Source organism: Triturus cristatus, chromosome 6 (genome assembly GCF_964204655.1).
Source record: "Triturus cristatus chromosome 6, aTriCri1.1, whole genome shotgun sequence".
NCBI classification, from domain to species: domain Eukaryota; kingdom Metazoa; phylum Chordata; class Amphibia; order Caudata; family Salamandridae; genus Triturus; species Triturus cristatus.
In genome coordinates, this window is record NC_140589.1 from 1,621,792,340 (window position 1) to 1,621,819,170 (window position 26,831).

The following is a 26,831-nucleotide window of genomic DNA, read 5'->3' on the forward strand; positions in this document are numbered from 1 at the left end:
CCAATCCCCTCCCGCTTCACCTTCTCCCTCTCCTTCCTCCCTCCCTCTCCTATTGATATTTTGCATTGCATTTTTCTTTTCTGCTGCTTAATAAAATTCTTTTAAACTTAAAATAATGTTAACGCTTTACAGCCCATGGACATTCCTTGTAAATTAACCTGTACATCCTATTTTGAATGGCTGAACAATCAACGGTCACGAGTGAGGGATTCATTGGTGTGTAAAATGGCTCTTTTCCAGAGCCCCGTAATTGGTCCCTTCCTTCCTTTTCTCACCAGAGCAATGACAAGCTGCAGGGAGGAGTGTTGGTGCAGGAGAATGCCTGAGCAGGCATTAACAGAGGTGGCGCCCACATTCTGAGACGCAGTGGCATCAGCTTGGTTAGGTGCGCACGCAGTTGGGGGGGGCGTGGGCAGGTGTAAGGGCTGCGCACTTTGGACTGGGCAGTGGAAAGGAGAACACTTCATCAATGCGTTACAAAGCACATGCAGGTGGTCGCCATTTGGGGTGGAGGGAGGTTGTTTTGAATAGGCTGCTATCAACAGCGGGCCTTCTACTCCACAACACAAACAGTGCTGCTTTTTGTGCAAGTGCTGCTGTCACACAGCACAGTTCGGGGACAGCCATTTTATAATTGTGCTTCCCCCCTACACAAAATAAAACACACACCATTCAGTAATATCGAACCCAAACAACACCATGTACTGAAGTCCTGGTAAGGCTGGCGACCCCAGCAGGCTACTGTAAAAGGCTGTAAGGCGTAACCGTTCAAGGGGAGGAAGCAGAGAGCAGCTTTTGCCACTGTGGACGAGGCTTCAATTGCACGTCTTACATGTTGAGATAATAAGTCAATCACATTAAAATCTTCCGTACATTTGTCATTTAAATATACTACTGCAAATGCTCCCGGACGGTATTGTAGGTAGAGATTTTGCAATGTTTCCAAATACTCTCTTTCATCACATATTTAAACAAAGTGAGCCCTTTATTTGTTGGGATGCAACTGCCAGTAGTACTTTTTGAGGGTTGAGATGGCTGCTTCAAGGACGCCAGCATTACACACGACGAAGACACAATATTCTGCCTCAAAACTCCATGTGGAAGGTCTTGTCACTTTCAGATTAGAGTTAAGGGATTGGAAGAGGCAAACACAGATCTAAAAGAATGGAACATGACAAATAATACTGGCTTCTGTGAAAAACCAAAAACACCGGAAGAAGAGCCCAGTAACCTTCATGGAACACTGGATCTCAGGGTCACACACCCAAACCTTACAATATCCACTGTCAGTTGTCTCTATACGAATGTTTGATTCCAGAGGTATCTCATGTTTCCTGTTAAGGACATCATTGGTATCTAGAACAGACCAAGGTCAGGTGGGAACATAGGGAATTAAGAGTTTAAAAACAGCATTTATGGAATGGTCCTAGTAGATGTAACAATGGGCCACAGAGCTGGTTATATCTCATACATTTTAAAGAGTAATTGTGTGGTGGGAGGTATTCAAATTGTACTGATTAGAATTGATGATTAATAATTGCCAATCAAGCCTATTGAATACCAATACTTTAATTTGGTATTAAGTTCAGTTTTGAAAACAAATGATAGTATCTTCTGGTGTTTGGTAACAGAGGATCCGTTGGTTCATCGATTTACCGAAATACCAGGTGCCGAAGAGCTTGCCAACACACACTCTTTAAATCCAGTCACACCACCAGGCTGGTCCTTGTCCTACCCTAACCCCTCAGCAGCCTCCTCTGTGCTGCTGAGGACCAAAGACAATGGCACTGAGGGGGAACCTAGATAATGTAAACAGGGTTCTTGGAAGGCTGTTTCCTTTCTTTTTATCCATACCTTCATGATCCCTGACACCAGGAGCCACAAGGGCTCTGCCAGGTGTACAAAAGGACAGCCCTGGACTAGCTCCTGCTACCACTTATTGACATGTGTGATCTTATATTCTTTTTTGATTTCAGAGTATTTTATTGAATTTTATACAGGTACAATCGCATTACTGCTACAGGGTCATTCTTGGTCTTAGTTGTTTGGTTACATTTAGGTGGTATGCATGTTACCCTGTACAACATTCTGATGTCTTGCTAGAAGACTAAGGATAGTTGAAAGAGAAGGAAAGGAAAGAGAAGAGAGAAAGAAGCATGTCTACAAGAGAACTACTTTCATAACGGCCCGGCCTATTCTGCGCTTGTGTTGCTTTGTTTGATGGGCGGTCGCCCCCCCTCTACGGGGGTCTCACGGGGGTTCATAGGGGTCCAGATACTCGTCCAGCAGTTTCCACATCCCCCTAGTAGCTGGTCTCCAGGGTGAGTTTTGTAGTGCAATGCTATCAGCGCCCCTGTGGTATGTCACCCAATTGAGCCAGCCCGTGAAAGATGTCTTTGCTGTATTCTTCCAATTGGATAGGACTATTTTCACTGCCGTGGTCAGTAGTAGGTCTAGCAGGTCCCTGTCGTGTTGTGAGTCGAGTGTCGCTGTAATGAATGCGGTGGTAAGGGTAGAGAACTCTGGCTTCAGTGTGCACCCCATCGCTTTTTTTATGATGACGAAGATTTTTTCCCAGAAGATTTTAATTTTGGGGCAGTAGAAGATGAGGTGGGCTAGGTCGCCTTTTTCCCTATTGCAGTTCCAGCATGTGTCGTTTTCCCTAAGACCTATCGCGGCTAGCCGTGCCGGTGTCCAGTAAATCTTGTGAAGTAGCCAAAATTTTGTCTGGGATAGCACTGGGGAGATTTTGTTACGTGAGGGGGAGACCCAGAGTTGAGCCAGGTCCTGTTCGCTTAGTGGGGTGTTGAGTTGGTTTGCCCAGTAGTTGGATGGCTTATGGTCAATTTTTGTGGTGCTCAGACGTAGAATCTTATATAGATGTGACACCTGGTATCCTAATCTGTTGAGTTTTGCCATATATTGGATCATTGACGGCATATGCTGCGCCACTTTGGCTATTGTGAGTGCTGTTCTTATTTTCAAAAAGTTGTAGAATTCTATGTCTGGTAACCCATGTTTGTCTTTTAGCGTTGCGAAAGTAACTGGTTTGCCTTTCTCCTCCAGATCAGCTGGGTAGGAGATGCCTTCCCTTTCCCATGCGTCCATGGACCGGCACTTCCCCTTGTATTCAATCTTGCTGTTGTCGCACAGGGATTCCCATTTCGAGCTCTTTACACTGACTTCCATTTTCTTGTCTATTTTGAGTAGTGCAATTTTTGTGTTTTTGAATATTGGGTTGGAAGTGTGCTTGTGTTTGTTAGCTGTTAGTGGAGTCAGTGGGTTTATGTTGTTTATGATGGCTCGCTCGATTGTTAGCCATACCGGTGTGTACCCCTTGGAGGACGTCAGCCGGTACTCTCCCTGTTTGGCTAGGAAGGTGGTTTGGTAGGTTCTGTAGTCAGCTAAGTTTATATTTTTAAAGCCTCAACATCATAATTATTGGTATTGAGAGTGACTATACAGTTTTTCTTTTTTTGGTAAACTGCTTAACCACCATGATAATGTAATTTCTTTAATTATTAAAGTCTGGATACTTGCATAAGCATTGTACGGTGCCTGGCCCATAGCTACGGGACGTACTTGTATGTACTCTTATTCAACCTCTTTCTTAAAATGGTGCTTACAGTGGCTTGTAATGCTCCTATTGCTCATCATGGCTTTGTATTTGTCACTTCAAAACAACCTCTGTCCAGCACCTTCGGATTATTGAGGGAATCTGACACCCAGCAACTTGCAATACTTCCTGTGCTTTCTTCCAAACCTCTTTCTAAGCATGTAAATATTTTGCTGGCAGACGTCCAGTTGGTTCCAACCTCCTGTTAATACCGATATTTCTATTCGTTGAGAAATGATGAAGGGGCCATTGCAAGGATTGTTTACAGTACAGAACCACAGACACTCAACTATATCTGCGCTTGGAGTGTCTTCTGCCTTGGTGCCCCATAGCCAATGAGATTCAAGGAGCCTTGCCGCCTTCCTTCAGTGGAGTACCAGAGAGAACTGCCTGTTACCAGGAGCCTACGGCTCTCGAAATACTTCTCTGTTGGAAGCCTGCATGTAAAGATCTCCCCAAAAGTGACGTGTTACTTTGGAATTAAATATTAAGTGACTCTTCAAGTCTTCTTCCCTGTACCTTAAGTCCTCCGTTGTGGAAATATTGCCGGCAACCCGAACTTCCCTAGTCAAAAAGGAAGATCATCCTGGAATCATTCTGGACTCATCCGATGATTACAGTCAGGCTATTCCTGCAATTATCTGGGGAAGTCATCCGAAGCCATCCTGGAGTATGCCTATAGGAAGAAATATTTAAATGAGATGACTCTATAGACTCATCACAAAAACTAGTCAAAGTGAATCGGTGTCTTATTTCATTCAGCATAGCGTAATTGCACAGTTACAGACTATGTTTAGGCGGAGACATTTTACAGAAAAGGTGAGGAAACATCGATTTGATCACTATATGGAGAATGAGAAACAAACAATGAAAGATGTATATAATGGGGAAATGTATTTGGATTTATTCAAGAGTGGATTCCTGCAAAAACCCTAACAGCCTTTCATTTGCAATGAACACAGATGGTGTTACTGTATTTAAAAGTTCAAAAATATCAATGTGGCCAGTGTACTTAATGGTAAACGAGCTGCCTGCATCCCAAAGAAAGATGCATGAAAATATATTACTATATGGTATTTGGGTTTCTGCAAAAAAGCCAATAATGTGGTCTTTCTTAAAACCAATATATAACGAACTTGCACAGCTGGAAAGTGGAGTGTCATTTAAAGATCACAACAATTGTAGTTTTACTTTCCACGCTACACTTCTGACAATCACATGTGATTTACCAGCTCGTTGTCTTGTTTCAAACAGCACCCAGTTTAATGGGAAGTTTGGGTGCTGGCATTGTTTACTAGAGGGTGAAGTCACTGTTTCAGGAAAAGGGCACTGTAGAGTATTTCCCTACAATGCTGAAAACCCAAAAGGGCCACCAAGGACACTTGATACTATTAAATCGGATGTAAACAGTGCAATAGCTAATATCGAGAGTGGACTTTCCGATTACAGTGTAAGAGGGATCAAAGGTCCCATGTGGTTCATGTTTTTGAAACATTTTTGTGTAAGCAGAGGATTTGTGATTGATTACATGCATGGCGTATGTAGTGGCATTATGAAATTGTTGATGACCATCTGATTCACTAAAGAATATAAGCACCATTCATACTCTTTTTATGAAAAAGTCAAAGTAGTTAATGTCTATTTGAAACAGATAAAACCCACACTGGATGTTAGTAGAGCTCCAAGGTCTGTTGATGAACTACCATATTGGAAGGCCTCAGAGTTTCGAAACTTTCTTTTATTTTATGGAATGCCTGTTTTAAAACATGTTTTAGATAGATCACGCTATTTACACTTTTGTGTACTTATGAAAGCAATTCATAAGCTATTAAATGATGACATTAGCCAGGAAGATTTAAATATAGCAGAACAGTGTTTACTATTGTTTGTGCAACTGTTTAATGATTTATATGAAAAAAGATTTTTGACAATGAATGTTCATCAATTGGTCCATTTAGTGGACAGAGTAAGAGCAGCAGGGCCTCTGTTTACTGCTAATTGTTTTGTTTTTGAAGATCTTAATGGTTTCCTTTTACAACATGTGCATGGTACAGTAGGTATAGAAACACATATTCTAGATGCAGTAAATATGATACAAGTAATACCTGTGTTAGTGGAAAATCATTTGCCTCCTGATAGTGTTGAGGCAGAATTTTACCAGAGTATGATGTGTTCATATAAGAGAAACAGACAACGATACGTAAAACTAGAAAATTGCATTTATAGCGTTGGTTCTACATACCCTTACAGCTTAACAGAGAATGAATATGTAGCAGTAACTCAGATCACTCATATTTTAGGCTCTGATGTAGTAGCCTATAACAAAATATTTTTAGAAAAAAGCAATATTCTTGTTTACAGCTCAAATTACACTCGTATTCAGAGGGGAGACCAAAGTGTAATAAAATATGAAACAGAATCTGGGGTGTTTGCCTATGGCAGGGTCACTAGATTCATTCAGTGTAAGCAGGCAGACGTTTCTATTAATATAGCACTCATGGTTCCACTTAAGTGTGAATCCTATGACATCCGTGAACCAGTTCATCTGGTAGTAGTAGATAACATCATCACAGCTATCAGGATATCAATGATAAAATGTGCCTGTTTTTACATTCAGGTAGAAAATGAATCATTTGTTAGTGAAATGCCAAATCTGTTTGAAATAGATTAAGGCAAATCATGATAGAAAGTTCTCCTACATGCACGTCTCTTTTTATAGCGCATTTGATTAGAAATCATCTTGATAAGCATTCTTAACATGTGCCCCAAGGACACCTAGGGGCCCGCAACACCTATGAAGGGGTCCTAGACTGCTCATAAAACATAGTAATGTTGGCCAAATAATAACTTGTATATCAATCTAGATGCAAAATGTACAACTGAACATTCAAAAAGGTTTTTATAAATGTGCAGAAATATGAAATTGGAGGCTAATAATACATTTGGTATCCTCAAAGAAATTGATTTTTGGGAGCAGCGCAAATACATCAAATACAATACTGTGTGGCCAACGGGTGGTCTCAATTGATTTTAGAAAAGTTTCAAACTTCCCATTAACCCCTTCAGTGCCCATGACGAGATGGTCTCGTCATGGAGCGCGGTTGCGCTGTGCCCATGACGAGACTATCTCGTCATGAACCCCGCCCGCTAATGCAACGCCCGGCACAGGGCGGGGAAAGGGCGGGGCACTGAAGAGGTTAAAAGTAAAATGTTGGGGTTTTTTGCATTTGTTTCTGAATGCAATGAAATCAAATATCAGATGGCTAGGTAAAGATTCTGCTGCATAATGTGCCTCCAGCGATTGCATAATATGCAGCATTTATTTTTGTTATGTTATTTAGTTTATCCTGCCGCATATTTTCATACTTCATTTTCACTTAACTTCAGTGACCATGCATATAATGGTCAATGTTCATCTTCATTAATGTTATGCATTGGTCTTTTTACAGTGGATGCTTATTTTACCTGCCTTGTACAAAAAGAAAGTGACAAAAATAAATAAATGTGTTAAAATAACCACTGACTTATACACTGTTTGCTAAAGCACATTGTATGCTCTGTTGTGTATAATAGAAAACGTATATGTCATTTTGCGTTCATCACACTATCCACTTTGTATAATGCGCATAGCGTCAGTTCACATCATCATTTGCACAAGTGTTGAGCACAAAAAAACTGATTTTTGCCATAAAGCGTTACACCAAAACCTTTTGGAAAGACACTTCTCTTTGTAAAACCTGTTTGTAGTTTACCCAGTTTGTCTCCTTCAAAATTACTTTTAGCCAAAATGTTGTTCCACCAGATCCCTTATCTTTAAACTTTAAATGTGCACACTGGTATTGTTGTGAGTACGGAAGATGAGACTTGCTACTAGTAACAAGTGGCCTGCTTAGCGCCAGAGCGCCCTGTGTTTCATGTTGCTTAGTGCCCTTCCATTTCTAGTGCTTTGCAGCTTTATTAAGACTTTTTTTTTTTTTTTTGAAACCGTTTATTACATGTTAAAAAAGGTTACAAGTATGGGCCTACAACCATCCGGCCGGCCGCTAGAGTGGCAGAAGCATATGACATACCTACAGTAAGAGTCTCTTGGCGGTGCAGATCGGTAAATCAGGAGATATCAATAGCGCAGGCCCCATAACTCCAAGCCCACAATACGGTTTCCTTTTTTCAAAACAGAACAACACAAAAAACCACACCCGCAAGGCAACCCGCCATCCAAAGTGACGGCACGTGCTCCTTAAGTGGGGGATCCCAACCAGCAGCCAAACTCTGAAGAGGGGAATGGGAATAGATCAGGGACAGGGGAACCACATGCCCGCGGCTGGGGGAGGGGGTCGGCTAGGGGGACGGAGCTGGTGAGGCGGCCGGTAGCAGTGGCGGCTCACAAATACCCCCGCGATAGGCGTTCCAGGGGCCCCAGATTTTCACCCACGCCCCAGGCTTACCCCTCGCCACATACACTACCTTTTCACGAAACATACACCAATCCATATGTTCTTTCCAGGCCAACACCGCTGGGGGCCACCGGGATCCCCACAATTGAGCAATGTCGCGCTTAGCTATCATGTATCCCAGAGTCACCCACCGCGTCTGCGGGACCGAATAGTCATTTGGTTCCCACACATTCAGCAAGCATCTCCTCGCTTCAGGCAACAGCGCAACACGCGTCACCACACGCAGGACCTCATGCACACCACGCCAGAATCGCTCCACCTGTGGGCATTCCCACAGAATATGCATGAAAGTTCGAGCTGAGCATGATTGCCATCAAATTATATCATGTGATAGAGCTAAATTGTCAAGCCCTGTAAGTCATTGTTATCACGTGGTAATCTGCCACATCCATGAGGATGACCGTTAGAACGTAAGGGTCTCCTCCGTGGCGAGCTCATATGCTCTCCGTGGATGCCATTCCCCACCAAGGCAAACAATACATGCCATAAAGTGTGCAAAATAACATAGAAAAACTATGAAAAAACTATGTAATGCAGTGCAGTGAAAAATAAAAAGGTTATGAGAAAAGATGTTTTAGCAATATCTCTTTCCTCACACCTAGTAAAACCTGAAGGAGTTAAGTCAAGCTCCCGCTATTGATTCATAGTAGAGCACTATAACTCCTTATCTGAGGTCAACATGTTTCAGCCTAAGTGGAAGTGATCCAGGCTTTCATCAGGACCAAATCGAAGCTACTGCATATTAACCAACGAAATTTCTAAGCACTATAAGAAAGAAGAACCATACAACCTCGCTTGGTGCGAAGCCTTCATATGCAGGATGCAATCATCACCTACAAGAAGATAAATCAATTATCATACTTTGTGCTATTTAGGAAACCAGAAACCAGCAGGCATAAAGTTACGTCCTAAATGGCTCAGATGTATCCGCTTACCCTGATTGTTCAAGGTCCAAACCTCACCTCCCTGGAACCTTCCTCGGGTGTAGATGAGGCCCCGCTCTATAATAAAACAGGGGAAAATAAAAGAGAATGGGCTCTGCAGCCAAGTTCAGGCTGAAACAGCCAAGGAAAACCCCATCAAAAGTATAGGGTCCAGCCGGGTTATATAACAATTATCCTTCCCACCTTTACACTCTTTAAAACAAATAGACCTGTCAGATGTCCTAGACCCATTGTGATCATGGAGACTGCTATTATACAAAAAAACCAGTCACAAACTATACTAGCTAAGTGCCTCTAGATCTTCATGGCTAACCCGTTAGTATTAAGTGGCTTAATAGGCTCAGCACCACTCAAAACATCAAAATCAGCATGGTATTCATTGACTCTATGTCTAAATAATTCGCTTATGCTGTGCAGGGGCGAAATAAATGTCCTCATTTCTACAATTATTGGAGCATGTATTCTCACTCAACTACGGCTCCGAGACCGCTAAATGCAAGGACCATCAACCGAAAATACGTGTCCGTTGCTCTACGTAACTAGATCAATATCACTCAATTATGCATACACTGACCTGTCCGTCGGTACCTCTGGACTCCCGCCGAGTTCAGGGAAGGAGGCACCGGAGTCTTAAACATCTGCGATTTAAATACCCTATGTTGTGATGTGTCTACATCCGGTTATGAAAAAGCGCGCGCTCCTGTTGGTAGCGGAGTGGCAACGCCGAACTGCAAAATGACGTCACACGCGTCTCTTTTGTAGTTTTAAAGAGGCGCGCGCTCAGTCGCACTCAACGTCGCGCCGCTAGACTACAGAATGACGTCACGCGTGATTGCCCTGTAGTTCTATTTGTCGTCTAACACCGATGCATCGCGTTAGATCCTAAAGTGCCCTATCATCTCCAAGATTTATTTAGAAAGGATGACAGTGCACAAATCTCTTCCAATTGTCTCTCGGAAAGGCTGTTTTATTCGACAGTCATTTGTATTAAAACGCCCCTGGTTAACTTGTGATGATAGACAAGGCGTGCCCTGCTTAATGTTACCATTACATTAAAAGTCACCCCAGACTCCAAATCTTGTCTAAGGGAGCAATCTGAATAACAATACGTATTTGTCTCCACATGTCACTAAATGTGAAGAGAAAATGGTGTGTGTAATTAACATTGGGTCAGTGTGATAGTACCAACATCACTAATGCTCATACTGAGTGATCCAGCACTAAAACAGGAGATGAAAAACTGCGCCTGGTGTGAGCCTTCTCCCCAATGAAGTCCCCAAGTGTTGTTTATCAAAGTCAAATCAGTGAAGGGTTCTGTCGTCAAGTATATAGAGTTCTGAGGCTCAGTTGGGCCTGACTATAAATTAAAGGCTAACCCAGGGAATATCATCATTTAAGCCTAGAGTGTCACTATGTAGTCTGTACACCCATTTCTGCTCTTTCACAAATAGATATCTGGATATGTCACTGACAGATGAGGGTATAATGGGTTTTTCAAGAACTGTCCATTTAAACTCTTCTGGTCCATGATGTTCATTAAAATGTCTCATAAGTTTTGTAGAGAGCTTCTTGCATCTGAAAGTGCTTTTGTGCTCCAACATACGTGCCTTAACCTTTCGAGTGGTCATCCCGACATAGTTAGTTCTACACGGGCAAGTGATCAAATAAATCAGATTACTGCTGTTGCAATTAGTAAAATGATACTGAGTCCAAGGTTTATCAGTTCCTATATCAATGGTCGTTGAATGTGAAGTTTGTGGACAGATTGAGCATTCGCCACAAGGATGGTGGCCGGTGGCCGCCGGTAAACCCCAGAGCGTACCCAATTGTCTTGGTAAAGGTGTCTTGGGGCGTGTGTGAACCAATTTGTCCTTGATATTACTGCCTCTTTTAAATGCAAACAAGGGAAGAGGAATCTTGTCTTTGCTTGAATTCAGTAGACGCCAATGGTGTCTAATACACTTCTGTACTTGGTTTGAGAGTGTACTAAAAGTGTGTACAAAGGTGAGTCTATCTACAAGAGGCTTTTGCGTTGGAAGCTCTAAAAGGGACTCACGATGATTATTGGCAGCTCTCTTGCGGGCGCGTCTTATCAGACTATGAGGGTAATGTCTTTCCAAGAGATTGGTAGTTAGCAACTGGGTATGAGTTTTGAAACCCTCCGTTGTAGAACAGTTTCTTCGCACTCGAAGAAATTGTCCGTAGGGTAAGTTGTCTCTGAGTGCCTTTGGGTGCTGACTGTCATATCTGAGGAGCGAGTTCCTCGCCATGGGCTTTCTATAGATCTCACTCTCTAGCCCATGAGATGTTACAAAAATGGACAGGTCAAGAAATGACAAAAAAGAAGACCTTCAGTTAGCATATACATCACTTACTGTGTTTCTTTTTAGACCCCCGGTCCCTTTTTGTAGTTGCATCAGTTTGAATAGGGGATTTGGACTTGGGCAGGTCTTTAAATTATTTTCCCTTAGACCCTCCTTTCACTTGTTGTATTGATATGCATGAAAGTTGCCAAGGCACCACAGCCACGCTTACACAATCCGTCACCAACAAAGCCCATACGTAGAAGCCTTGGCCCCGTCACGTAAACCCGGTGGAGGATCTTAAGCTGGACGAAGCGAAGGCGAGCCGGGATGGCCACCTCCTTCGGAGAGGCCACCGCGGAAATCCAGTCCTCGTCGTCCAGTTCCAGCCCGTCGGCAACCCAGGCCTCGCGGAGACTAGTCAGCAGGCACGATCTGTCATTGATCAGTTTTTTATATATAAGGGAGATCGTGCTGTCTGGGACATGGCCATCCAGCACTCTGTCCTCCAGGGGGAAGACTCCGGAATGGACGCGACATCAGGGAAGACGGAGCCCAGCGCGTGGCGGACTTGTAAGTACCGAAAGTACTCACTGCCTTGCAGCTGAAATTCCGTCCGCAGCGTCTCAAAAGTTTTGAATCCACCCCTTGTCCAGAGGTCTCCCACTGTGCTGATTCCGATCGTGTCCCACTTCTCGAAGCCCTTCGATGTCCACAGGGAGCCCAACCTCTCAGACGCATATAGCGGTGTCGCCCGGGTCAAACGGTCCTTCCACCCCATCGCTGCATTAGCCGCGTGCCAGACACGCACCATGACACGCGTCGGTCCCGTCAGACGGGAGTCGGGCGCGCCAGAGTAGAGCGCTCGATTGTAGTCGCCACCGGGCAGGAGCATCTTGTCCATTTCAAATGCCGGGTTCAGGGCGGGCCCGTAAAGGCCATGATTAATCGCAGCTAGCTGGGAGGCCCAGTAATACCGTTTAATGTCCGGGAGGGCAACCCCCCCATCGTACCACGGGAGCGTCAATTTAGCCAGAGCAATACGCGGCCTCCCGTCCCAGAACAGGCGCCGCTGCAGGCTCTCCACCTCACGGACGTAGCGCGCCGGAACCAAGTCCATAGTGTTCTGAAGCGCATACAGAAAGCGCGGCAAGGACATCATCTTAAACAAGGCCGCTCGGCCAAGCGGCGAAAGCGGAAGACGCCGCCAGCACGCAACGTCCTCCCGCAAGCGCTGGAGGGGGGGTAGCAAGTTCCGCTCGTAGCGGGCCTCCGGGTCTAGAGTAATATATATACCCAGGTACCGGAACCCCTGGGAGGCAATCTGGATCGGGCAGTCCCGTGGTAGGGCCGGAGCCTCCCCGGAGAGCACATACACGCAGGATTTCGCCCAGTTGATGACAAGGCCTGAGTTACGACCGAAGGAGCGCAAAACATCAACCAGGACAATCGGCGAGTTACGCGGGGAGGCGAGATACAAAAGGATATCATCGGCGTAGAGGGACACGCGGTCCTCATGCTCGCGGGTCCAGCGGATACCACGGATGGAGGGGTGCCACCGCAGCCACTCCGCCAAGGGCTCCAAGGCCAATGCAAACAGGAGCGGTGACAAGGGGCAACCCTGACGCGTGCCCCGCCCCAGCGCGAAGGGGGCCGAGACTCGCCCATTCACCACCACCTGCGCCAATGGGCCCGAATACAACAATTTGACCCAGCTAATGAATCCCGGTCCAAATCCAAATTTCGCCAGCATCGCCCAGATGTATGGCCATTCAAGCGTGTCAAACGCCATGGTGGCGTCTAAGGACGCCAAGATGGCCGGCTCCCGCACAAACGGGACACGCGCGAGCACCCCATGCAAGCGTCGCAGATTAAGAGCCGTGTTGCGATGGGGTATAAAGCCAGATTGGTCTTGGTGGACCAAATCGCCCACCACGCCAACCAGCCGGTTGGCCAGTACCTTGGCGAGGATTTTGGGCTCCGCGTTCAAGAGCGAGATAGGCCTATAGGATGTAACCCGCTCACGGGGTCTCCCCTCCTTGTGGATCACCACGATTGTGGCCAGACGCTGGTCCGGCGGGAGGGAACCCTGCGAATGGGCCGCCAGGAACATGGCGCGCAGGTGGGGCGCCAGTACATCCGGTCGCAGCTTGTAAAGCTCGATGGGGATACCATTGGGGCCCATGGCCTTGCCGGATGCGACCGAGCGAATAGCCAGGGCAATTTCGTCCGACGTGGGAGGAGCGTCCAACAAATCCCTGTCCTCCACCGTAAGGGAGGGCAGCGCGATGTCCCGAAGCAGGGCATGGGAATCTTCCTCCGAGCAGGGAGAAACCGGGGAGTACACCTCGCGGAAGTAATCCGCGAAGCAGGAGACAATGGCTTCCGGCTCGGTGACAGGCACACCATCCATCCCCTCAATCAAAGGAACCACACGACTCGCTCTCTCCCTCTTGTCCAACCACGCAATCAATTTACCAGCCTTATCACCCACATCATACAGTCGCCCCTGTTGCTCTCTACTGAGGCCCCTGGCCGCCTCCGTGACGAGGGCCCTATAGGCCGCCATCTTGAGGTGCAGAACATGCAACTTGGCGTCTGTTACCCCGCTCCCCAGGTCACCCTCTAGTTCCGCAATTTCGGCCTCCACCCGGGTTACCTCCTCCCGCTCGCGCCTCCGGGCATGGGAGATAGAGGAGAGGGCCTCCCCTCTGAGAACTACCTTAAAAGCCTCCCACAGGGAGATGGCCGAAGGGACAGACCCCACATTCTCATCAAAGTATCGCTGTAAGGATTTGATCAAGTCGGCACGAATAGTGGGGTCACGCAAGTACCAAGCATTGATTGGAGCCACCCTGCCCTCCCCCCTAGGGAAGACATCGAAATGTAACAGTACTGGGGAGTGATCTGAAATGCCCCGCGCCAGATGGCACACCTCTCCCACCCTCCCAGCATAGGCCGCCGGGACAAGGATGTAATCAAGCCGCGAGAGGCTACCATGGGCACCCGAGTGGAAGGTGTATTGCCGCTGTGCGGGATGCTTTAGTCGCCAGCAATCCACCAGGCCCAGAGTATCTAAAAGGCCGGACAGCCAGGCCTGTGCCCGGGGGAGGTCCCTAGGGGGATGGCGATCCATAGACCCAGAAACTACCGCATTAAAGTCCCCCCCAACCACCAGCAGGCCACCCGGGAGGTCCAGGAGGAGGCGCCCCAAATCCGCAAATGTAGTAGATTGTAACCCAGGCGGGACGTACACTGATATAAAAACAAACACTCTACCCTCCATTCTACCCACCAGAACAGTGTAGCGTCCCCTCTCATCATGGCGCACCTCATCAATCTCCAACGGGAGCGAGTTCTTAATCATGATACCCACCCCCCGCGAGCCCGAGGTGAAGCCCGAGTGGGCCACCAAACGATAGCCTCGCCGATTCATGGCATGAAAGGAGTTACCTATAAGGTGTGTCTCCTGCAGGAAGATAACATCTGGTGAGATACGTTTCAGGTACTGCAGGACCACACCACGCTTAATCCTGTCCCCCAGGCCGTTAACATTCCATGACAACACAGTCAAATCCCTACCCCCCATCATACGTAGAAGCAATCAGTCGTCCCCCACAGAGCATCTCGAGAGCAACAATACAGTAAAGGGCTTGCCTTGCGGTGCAAACAAACAACACACCCCCCCCACCCCCCCATCCCAACAGAACTCCCCCCTCCCTGCACCCCTGCATGAGCCCAGACAGCCCCCCCAAAGTGCAGTGTGCCTGTCGCCCCATAGATGAAAACTAACTAGTCCCCCAGAGGAGGAGGGAAGCCCCCAACAGACCCCACACGACCTCCATCAGAGGGGAACCTAAACGATCAGTAAATGGTAAAGGAATGTTGTCCAGAGCAAGGCCTATTCTTCACCCCTCAGTTCTGATCCGGCGGGCCCTCCCCGCCAACCGCACCCCCCCCACCCCCTCGGCCCCGATCTCCAGGCAGAGTGTCCAACCAGTCCCCAGCCGCCTCGGGTCGGTCAAAAAAGTGCGTGCGCCCATCCACCTCCACCCTTAGCTTAGCTGGAAAAAGCATTGAGTACTTAAGGTTCAGGTCCCGTAGGCGACGTTTAACTCCGAGAAAACTCAATCTCAGTTTTTGGACCGCCGGAGTAAAGTCTGGGTAGAAATGCACATCCATGTTATCAAGCTTGACCGGTCCCTGTTGCCTGGAGGTCTGCAGGATAGCGTCTCTGTCCCGAAAATTAAAAATCCGGGCAATGAGAGGCCGCGGCGGGGCACCGGCCTTAGGTCTGCCCCCAGGGACCCGGTGAGCACGTTCCACAGCAAAAAGCTTACTCAGCCCCCGGGGCTGGAGATGGGTAAGGATCAATTCTTCCACAAAAAGATCTGCCGCCTCCGCCTCTCGTCCCTCCGGCACTCCCACAATGCGAACGTTATTCCTCCGGGCCCGACCCTCGGAATCCTCCAGTCGCCGGTCCATCAGGGCGCTCGCCTGGCCAAGCCGGCGCACCTCCTTTTGGAGGGCCACCACGTCCGTCGTGAGGCTCGTTGTGGTGTGGGCCAGGGAATCGACCCGGTCGTTGGTTTTGGACAAGTCAGCCCTCACAAGGCTAACATCCACCAGGACCGAGTCTATCTTTTGCGCTAGGGTGTCGAAGCGCTGGTCCACCGAGGCCTTCATCTCTGCGATGGCGCCCATGACGTCCCGGAGGGTCAGATCCACCGGTTGAGCAGATGCCTCCGTCGGGCCCGCCGGGGATGTGCGCGATGTCTCCGGAGATCCCTTCTGGAGGGTGTAGCGGTCCATACTGTTGGATTGAGGCGCCGGGCCGCGGCGGGTCGTCTTCACCTTCGCCTGGTCGCCATCTTGTTTGGTGGACATGCCTGCTCTCCCACCGTCGTGCCAATCTCCTCGAAAGGGCCGATAAACCAGTTCACGGGTTCCGGGGGGGGGGAGGGCGACCACTGGGCCGCGGGACGACTCGCGGCCGGCGGGTCAGCCGGGCACCTGGACAAGGCCACACCACCGCACCCCGCTCCGCAACCCTACCTCGCTTGAGGGCAAGGAGAGCGCAAAAGCGAAAGTGAAAGCACGGGATACGCGAGTCGCCCAGCCCTGCCCGCCGCTGTTGTTCGCTTTGTCCCCGGATCGCCCCACTACTCCAATCCGGGGGGCCAGCGCGGAGAAGGCCGCAACCTTCAATCGGTGCTCCCACCGGTGTCCGGGGTCCGATTCGAAAAAGAAAAACGGATGGCGCCTCAGCTCGGGTTCACCGATGCAGTCCCCTCAACAAGGACAGGATATAGCCAGGATTAATTCAGGAGGTCGTGGTGGTCCTCGGGAGCCTCGCACCTACGCGGCCATCTTGGTTGCGCGCTAGGCTCCTCCAAGACTTTTTTTTAGTGTTTCTGGTTGCTCAAATGGATCTAATTTCTGTTATTTATATATTTCCCTCATCTTCATTGTTTGATTTTTGTTCCCAGGAAAATGTCACTCATAGTCGTTGAATGTCACTCCTAATTACAGTGAAATATGAAAATGTCACACATACGCAATCTGAAACCTTGGCAGCTATGATAGAGGCATCATAGTCTTTCCACTTTTAGGTGCGTCAAATTCTATTTCCAACCTTTAACGCTGCATACATTTTGCTATTCATGCACAGCACCATTTCTGCCCTTTTTGTTTATTAAAAATTGCAAAGCAATTTTTCACCTTTGTATAAAAATGCACAACCACGCGATATAATCACCCGCAAACTTTTACTCCGCATATGCCTTTACCACGCATGCCATGACAACGCAAAGGCGTGCACGGTGAATGCATAAACTTTGTAAAAGTGTTTATGGTAAATATATATATATATATTTTAATATGATATGTATATATATATTTAATTTTAATTTTTTTTAAAAAAAAACTAAAAACCCCAAAAGTCCTTTTTTTATCCCAATAACTAAACACCCCTAACATTGTTAAATTACCCATACCACCCCAATACCCATGCCCACTAAAATCTTAAATTACCCTTGGCACCCCAAATCCACCCTGAACCCTAAAACACACCCTGACCACTAACAATCCCCCTACACCCCCAATCCCACCCTGAACCCTTAAACTACCCTAGCACCCCAAAACCTAAACTGAACCCTGTACACTAAAATTACCCTGAGCACCCCAAAAACAAAACACACCCTGATCCCTACATTTTCTACTACACCCCAAACCTAAAGCCACCCTGAACCCTAAAAATTCCCCTACACCCCAAAACCCTAACCCACCATGCCACTTAAAAATACCCCCGCACCCCAAAAACTAAACCCACCCTGAACCCTAAAAATACCCCAGCACCCTAAAACCCAAACATACCCTTAACCCTAAAATTAGCCATGACCACTAAAAATAAACCTGCACCCCAAAACCTAAAATGACCCTGAACCCTAAAAATACTCCTGCACCCCAAAACCTAAACCCACCCTGAACCCCAAAAATACCCTGGGCACCCCTAAACCCAAACATGTCCTTAACCCTAAAACTACCCCGGACCCCTAAAAATAAACCTGCACCCCAAAACCTAAACCTTACAAATACCCCTGCACCCCAAAAACTAAACCCACCCTGAACCCTAAAAATACCCCAGCACCCCAAAACCCAAACATACCCTTAACCCTAAAATTAGCCATGACCACTAAAAATAAACCTGCACCCCAAAACCTACTACGACCTTGAACCCTAAAAATACCCCTGCACCCCAAAACCTAAACCCACCCTGAACCCCAAAAATACCCTGGGCACCCCAAAACCCAAACATCCCCCTAACCCTAAAACTACCCCTGACTACTACAAATAAACCTGCACCCCAAAACCTAAACCCTAAAAATACCTCTGCACCCTAAAACCTAAACCCACCCTGAACCCTAAAAATACCCCAGCATCCCAAAACCCAAACATGCCCTTAACCCTAAAATTACTCCTGACCACTAAAAATAAACCTGCACCCCAAAACCTAAACCCACCCTGAACCCTAAAAATACCCCTGCACCCCAAAATCTAAACCCACCCTGAACCCTAAAAATACCCAGACACCCCAAAACCTAAACCCACCCTGAACCCTATAAATACCCCAGCACCCCAAACGCCTTAACCCTAAAATTACCCCTGAACCCCAAAACATATAACCCTACACTCCAAAACCCAAACCCTATACATACCTCATACTTACATATAAATCACATATGCTTCTACCATTCATGCATTTACAACAAATTTCGTTGTAAAAGCATGTGTGGTAAATGCATATGCATTGTAATGCCATGCGTTGTAATGGCATTGCCGAGTAATGGTAGTTGCATTGTGATGGTATGCAGGGTGATGGTAGTAGTGGTAAAAGATTAGTTGTAATGGGTGTTTACCTCTTGCACTAGAAGTATAATAATTCTCAAAACATAAGGAGCAATTTCATCATGTTAAGAAGAAATGATGCTTGTGGAAATTTGGATGTTTATTTTCAAATCATCAAGCACAATTGGATCTTATGAAGTAATCACATACTCATTCTTAAATCCTCCTGAAGTCATCAGGAATAGTCACACCTTGGGAAGTCATCGCATACTCATTCCTAAATCCTCCTGAAGTCATCAGGAATAGTCACACCTTGTGAAGTCATCAGATGCTCATTTTCAAGTCATCCACAAGTCATCGAGCTCAAGTTTCTAAACTCTGCTGATGACTTCAAGAGCTTGATGATGTCTGATGATGTGAAAATGACTTCTAGAGTAGTTGGATGATCATCCAATGACTCTGGGATTGCTTCTAAAGTAATCCTGTTTGACCTGGGTTAGGACTCCATCTTTTGTTCTATAAACTATTGCCAGTTTCCTCCTTATTTTTCAGATGGATAATGTTGAAACAGGCATGCAAATCTTCCAGTCGGGCTTCATTTCATACTTTTACAAGGCACTAATATCTGAATGCTGATACCAGATATATTAGGGCAGTTGTGCTCAGTTTCGTAAAGCACAGTAATATGATCAACTTTAAGGAATGAAACGTTTGATGTGCCATTACTTTTCTGAACAGCTAAAATATTGACACAGTGAAAATAACACTCCTAAATGTGATGGTTGACCTCTGAGCTCTCCCATGGCACCTTGCACCCCCCTGCCTCTCCTGACCTCTGGCGTCCTACTGACTTACCTGTGGCATATCAGCCTATTGGGGAAAACTGCTTTTATGAACATTTATTTAGAGTCCCCCTGCGGACCTAGCTATAAGATCCAAGTTATGTTGCATACTGCCTTTTGATGGGAACTAGAAATAAGTTGTGGCCATTAGAAGGGCTAGCGAGTGCCCGCCGTGATTCGATTCACCGTATTTTCTGTAACAAACTTCATCTTTTCTGTAACAAGCTGAGAATGCACCTTCAGTTGGGACATGTGTAGGTCAGGCGCCTTCCCACACATTGGTGGTACACTCAGTGGGGGGGATGGAGGGGTCGGGAATATCACATTACAGGTAAGTGTAATTTCGTCTCGTTTCCCTCTTGCAGTCCTGAGGGTCTCCATAATGGGAGAGCCCGTATACTGAAGAATGTGCCGTTACTTGCTATTTTGCCTTAATGTTTCTGTATATTTTTTTCTTTTCGCTATCCTGTTCTTTTGCCTGACCCGGTGGTCTCACCTAGTAACAGGATCTCTGTTGTTTTGCCCCTCAGCACGATGTGTCGCAGATCCTCCTCAAAGCAGCCCTGGACAGCGTGGTGGAGGAGTGCGTCAGCTTCGTGGGCGTGGACATTAACATCTGCTCGGAGATCTTGTTGAGGTGGGCCTCGCCTTCCTTTCCTCCTCTGTGGCTCCAGATCACAGGATGGCTCTGTTTAGTTTGCTGTTCACCTTGTATTAACCTGGAACAAACGGAGGCCGCTTTGGCTGCCAGAATGCTCCACCTGCCTGTAGAGAGTGGGCCTTTCAATAACGCGCTGCACGTCTCTGACTAAGAGCTAATATTTGTTGCCGGTTGTTGAGTAATGTTTGTTTCCCGAAGATAAACAATACGATTTAAAAAGCCTTTTGGCTCATAAAATAAATGTCGGCTCCATGGCATACAAAAAAGAATAATATCACAATTCAAGGTTTTTTTTCGTTTTGTAAACTCTTGTGACATTTTTTTTTTATGAATTGGTTTGTGATATTAGTATTTTATGTGATCAGGGCTGGAGTTTTTAAATCCTTTCAAGTCGGTTATTGATGGTATTACCAGGGCTTTCAGTGGGATGAAAAAACTGGGGGGGGGGGGGGGGTCTCCCAAAGGGCGTGGCCAATATAATTAAGGGCGTAGCTTAAAAACGCAGAAGCTAAAAATCTGTGCTTGGCATAGGGTGCCGCCCGACTTGTATTTTGCTGTTTCTGTCATTGCAGTCAGATATATGATACAGCAAGTAACATCAGACCTACAAAATGTCAGGACTATTATCTTTGTCAATGGTTGTTAGTTGCATAAGATAAACAAGCAACAACTATGGCTTTTATATAAGATTGGAAAAGCTTCCACTTAAAGCCCGGTGACACCACGACAATGTTGCTGCTCCTGAGTTTCAAAAAGAGAAGGGAAACCCAGAGAGAAAATGACTCTTTGAAGGATTTCCCTTCCCCTAAAACGCTCACCTGGCATGACGTCATGCCGTAACTTCTCCACTAGTGAGAAGTGAGCAGTGTGAGCAGCACACATCAATGTGCCTGCTGTCACTGCAGTCCGGAAAAAAAACGGACCGCCTGTGCCAGGGCGCAAAACATAGCCCGATAGAGACCCATTTCAAGGCCCCCTTTAAAAAACTGTTAGTGCTCAGCACCGGTGAGACCTGGCCTACTTAAACCCCTGGGTATTACCTCTGTTTATACACAGAGACCCATCATACTGAATTTCACGCAATGTTTGAAAAACGACATGAAAAATGTGATCCAAAATATTGTCAATGTCTACGGTACCCTTACTATTTACTGGAATCACAATGCATACCTCCATTTTATTAGCTGTACCCTTAGTATTTACTGGAATCACAACGCATAGCTCCATTTTATTAGCTATATATTTCTTAGACTTTTTGTGGGATTCACTGTGACTAAAAGTGTTAACAGATTTGGTCTGATACATTAACAGGCACATTGGCATACTCTTTCCTAGGTCTCATCTGCAGACATCATCAGCTGTCTATTGGCAAACAGGCCCATTGCATCAAATGTAGGCATGCAAAGGGCATTGTTTCTATCCCATCCTTATGATGTCATTTGTCTCAGTTCACTACTCCTTTCATCCCTATTCTTTTGTTTGTCCCGCCCAAGAAAGTTTGGTTTCACCGTGTTTTGTTTAGTTGAGGTGTTTCCTTCCACTGATGATGTCAGTCCTTGCATTATAGCGCATAAGGACTGCCTATGGGATCCTCCACCTCTATTGGGCCCTCAGCTCTCTTTATAAATTACTATGCCACCACCATTGTACACTTGCCCCATTAGCTCTCTAGTGTTGAGTACAAAGAGTCAAAAGTAAGCTTTATTGTTTGATTAGTTAAAATCATTACAATATATGTCAAAAGCAATAAATACATCCACATGAGTGCTTTTTTTTAGGGCCCGGTCAACTCCCTGAAGATATTTTACTGTTTGGGTAATTACTTGGGGTCCCTGGAGTGTAGGCATGCTATAATATCGTGTCTACAGGAGTGCACCACTGCCTGGCTCCTGAAGGGCCTAAGCCAGCGACTGCGCATATTTAAGGTGGACCTGCAGAGGCTGATGGTGTGGATTGCGGCCTCTTTTGGGTGATCACACAGCCTGCATTGAGCCTCCCCTTCTGCCCTTAATCATAGCGCTGCATGCACATTAATAGGGAGGATCCATCGGCATTGTTTGAAGAAAGTCCCCTCAATCCTGCTGCTGAAGACCTCGCTCAGGTGTTGCCTTGGACTTAGGGAGGTGTAACTGTTTAATATCATCCACACGTGGGCACGGTTCTCGAGAGATGCCCTATCCTCCACTAATGAAATTAGTATAGATGTTTTGTTAGCAATTCTATGGAACTTTGCTAAGCGTTGTAGACCATTTAGGTCGATCCTGGACAGCACATGCGCTGCTCCACGAGGCATGCTGTAGTGAGGTGTGGCATAGAAGCTCAGCTTTTCATTTGTGAATAGGCGAAGTGTTCCCTCCTTGGTAACGCTGTGTCTGCATTTGTAACCTCACATAACAATTGGCCTTTTTACTTGTGTTGTTACATGGTCTGCTTTATCTAGTCAGTGAGCACTATTTTCTTTCATGATCTTCCCAATTCCACCCACGATGATGCAGCACGCCGCCACCTTTTATATTGTTATTAGTCGTGTATTTTTTAATTTCCAGCGTGGTCTGCTTTAACTATAGTGGCTGCGAATATTTATTTAATTTGCAGCGCGGCAGCTTTTATTTTAGCTGACACGCTTATTTATTTATTTAATTTACAGCGCAACCACTTCCACTTTAGCGGCCGCCCTGCAAAGCTTTCTTTCTTTATTTTTACACTTTGTGTAAAAGCGCCCCATACGCTGTTTCACTTTAATGTTGACCGTGCCCCTTTCTTTAGACGCTGCTCACTGTAACCTGAATACGGCGAGCAGCTTCTAAAGAAAGAGGCACGGGAACGATTAAAGTGGCCTTGCGTTTGCGAGAGTTTGAGCTATTAGCATTAGAAATAACAATTCATATCTGAAAGAAACACGTTAGTTAGATTCCTCACCTTAGAATATCCCCAGGCGTCAGACTGGATCCGGAAGATTTTTCGTCAGCAATACCCCTTGCGCGTCGCTAGGCGTCGTCTGCGGCTCCGCGTCCGTCGTTGGCGTCGTGCGCCGTAATGACATCGTCGGAGTACTTAGACGCCGCCCTCGCGCGCTGACGTCAGTTCTTCTTTTTTCCACGCCAGTAAGCGCCGATCCGGGAGAGCTACCCCTTTTAGTCTTTTTTGACTAAATATTTTGATCCCTTTTGATCTTGTCATTCGACATCTGGTGCCGGTAGGATGCCTGGGTTCAAGGCTTGCGACGATTGCCACCGACTGATGTCGGTGACCGATCACCATCGCCGGTGCCTCTACTGTTTGGGCCTCGACCACGACGCGGACTCGTGCTCCGACTGCCAGGCCCTGACCTCGAAAGCTAGGCGGGAGCTCGTCTGGCTCGAAGTCTTCGGGTAAGTCCAAGCGATCTAAGAAGTCCAAGAGGCGACACCGCTCTTCGGACTCCCCTCGCCGGTCGCGCGACTCGGCTGAGGGTCAGGGTGTTTCCACCCCCGCGGCTCCGCAGGAGCCGCAGGCGCCGCGCACGTCCCCATACCCGCCGGTCCCTGGGACTGACGCGACGCCGGCGGAGATCGGTGCCTTCCTCTCGGCCATGAGGAAACTGCCTCCGCCGTCGACGCCCGCCGGCGCGCCTTTGGGCCCCGCGGACTCGACTGGGCGACCTTGCGCGCCGGCTGCTCCGGCCCCGGCGCCGTTGGAGGCTCCGGCCCCGACGCCGCAGGTCCCCGAGGGGCCCATGCCTGGGCCCCCGTCGACGCCGGTCGACCACGTCACACCGGCGCCGACTCTGGTTCCACCCCCGACGCCGACTCCGGTCGACGTCGTTCCCCGGTTCAGCCCCTGTCCGGACCCGACGCCGATGCGGCGCCCACCGACGCCGCACCCGACGCCGCTCGAGACTCACTATGTCTATCGTCCGGCTCCGATCATTCCACCTGTTTACCAGGAATCGGATGACGGGGGCGACTGGGAGGGGTCCGATGACCCTATGGCCGTTCAGGCTCAACTGTCACAGGACTGGGCAGATGAACTGGGGGAGGCCAGTGGTCTGAATACCTCACCGGACGCTGGATTCATCTCTCCTCCGACTGTGGCTTCGGAGGAGGGTGCTGCTTTTTCCGTGGTGCTGCGCAGGGCGGCCGAAGCCCTCGGGCTTGAGCTGCCTGCCATGGCGGTGAGGACTAACATCCTCACTGAGGTGCTTCAGTCTGCAGCAAGCTCCACTGAGCCTCTGCTGCCATTCAATGAGGCCCTCACTGACGTTCTACAGGGCACCTGGTCCAAGCCCTCCACAGTTCCTCCTGTGGATAGGAACGTCGCCAGGCGCCACCGCCCTGCTCCGGGCGACCCCAGTTTTCTGTCGCAACACCCCACTCCGAGAGCCTGGTTATCTAGGCCTCTACCTCACAAACCTCCTTCCCGTCCGCTCCCCCGGACCGGGATTCCAAGAGACTGGAACAGTTTGGCAAGAAGCTGTTCTCCTCCCTCAGTTTAGGCCTGCGGTCTTTAAACACCGCCTGTCTCTTGGACCGTTTCTCCCACTCTCTGTGGGATGCGGTGGAGGACGTGCTGCCCCTGTGCCCGGAGGAGGCCCGGACACGACTTTCCCAGGCTCTGGCCGATGGGAGGGATGCAGCGCGCCATGCAATCCGGTGTGGACTTGACACCACGGACTCGCTGGGTGGGGCGATTTCCACCACGGTGGCGCTTCGGCGTCACGCCTGGCTGCGGTCCACGTCCTTTTCGGGGGATTTTGATGGCGCTCGCCTTTTTGGTGAGAAAGCGGACAGTGCACTGGCTCGCTTTAAGGACTCCCGGGCTACGGCCACGTCCTTGGGCCTTTCGGCCCCGCGGCCGCAAGCTTCCGCTTCTCGCCCCTTTCGTGGCCAAGGAAGGGGCGCCTCCTCACGTCCGCAGAGCCACCGGCCGCAGAACCAACCTGCACGCGGTCGCGGATGCGGTTTCCGCCGAGGCGGTTCTGGAGGACGACGCGGTCAGTCCACACCCACCCCGGCAGCATCCGCCTCGAAGTCTTCCTAGTCCGAGCTTTCAGCCCATTCATCGCCAGTGGGAGGCAGAGTTCGCCATCACCTGCTCCACTGGCGTACCATCACTTCGGAAAGGTGGGTGCTGCAAATCGTCTGAAGGGGCTACTCCCTCCCCTTCGAGACGACCCCTCCAGCCATGCCACCGCAGCACCACCGTATCTTGGAGGATCATTTGAATCTTCTGCGAGAGGAAGTTTCGGCCCTCTTGGCCAAGGAGGCCGTTGAGCGCGTTCCGAGCCCAGAAGTAGGTCGTGGTTGTTATTCCCACTACTTTCTGGTTCCCAAGAAGGGCAAAGGGGGCCTACGCCCTATCTTGGACCTCAGGAACGTCAATGCCTTCCTCCGGAAGGAACGGTTCAAAATGTTGACTTTGGCTCAGGTTCTAGCTGCCCTCGACCCTGGAGACTGGATGGTAGCGTTGGACTTGCAGGACGCATATTTCCACATCCCCGTCCTGCCGGCCCACCGGCGTTACCTGCGGTTCACGTGGGTCAGGAGCACTTTCAGTTCACCGTGCTCCCCTTCGGCCTTACCAGTGCCCCTCGGGTGTTCACGAAAGTGATGGCGGTGGTCGCAGCTCATCTGCGCAGATCAGGGGTTCCAGTCTTCCCCTATCTCGACGACTGGTTGTTGAAGGCGGGCTCGCCCCGGGCAGTCGTCTCCCACCTCCAGACTACGGCGGATCTCCTGCATTTGCTGGGGTTTTCCATCAACGTGCCGAAGTCACACCTGAGCCCCTCTCAAAAGCTCCTTTTCATCGGAGCGGTTCTCGATTCGGCGCAGTTCCGGGTTCATCCACCGGAGCAGCGGGTCCGGGATATACAGGCTCTGATTCCCATCTTTCGGCCTCTATCCTGGGTTTCGGTCAGGCTAGTGTTGCGGCTTCTGGGGCTGATGGCCTCCTGCATCCTACTAGTGCATCACGCCAGGCGGCGCATGCGGGCTCTGCAGTGGGACCTGAAGTTTCAGTGGGCCCAGCATCACGGCAACCTGTCCGACCATGTCTTGATCTCGGAGGGCACTGCACAGCGGTTGCAGTGGTGGCTCATGGACCGCGATTGGGTCACGGGCAAGAGCCTCTCCCTACCCCTTCCGTAGCATGTCGTAGTGACGGATGCGTCCCTCCTGGGATGGGGTGGCCATATGGGAGAGGCGGAGATCAGAGGCCTCTGGTCTCCGGCGGAGTCTCGCCTCCACATCAACTTGTTGGAGCTGATAGCGATTCGACTTGCACTGAAAGCCTTCCTTCCCTCTGTCCGGGGAAGTGTCGTGCAGGTGTTCACGGATTGCAACAAACAGGGCGGGGTGGGGTCGTGGACCCTTCGCCTCTGGACATGGCTGGAACATCAGGGCATCACCCTGGTGGTTCAACATCTGGCGGGCTCTCTGAACGCCAGAGCAGACGAACTCAGCCGCCGGTGCATGATGGATCACGAATGGCGTCTGAATTCCGAAGTGGCGCAAGGTCTCTTTCAGCAGTGGGGAGAGCCTTGGTTAGATATATTCGCCACCGAAGAGAACGCGCAATGTCAGCAGTTCTGCGCGTTGGAATTTCCAAGGCGGCACTCGCTCGGCGACGCTTTTCGTCACGAGTGGAGTTGCGGTCTGTTGTACTCCTTTCCGCCTATACCACTTCT

General features: G+C 48.5%; 1 protein-coding gene across 1 annotated transcript in view; it reads left to right on the forward strand.

The window, feature by feature from the left end:
- Positions 1–26,831, forward strand: part of SRBD1 (S1 RNA binding domain 1) — a 721,551-nt gene that overhangs the window by 582,710 nt on the left and 112,010 nt on the right. The window contains exon 18 of the mRNA XM_085612769.1: positions 20,037–20,143. Within this exon, the coding sequence (XP_085468895.1) occupies positions 20,037–20,143 (107 nt within the window). The remainder of the gene's footprint in view (positions 1–20,036; positions 20,144–26,831) is intronic.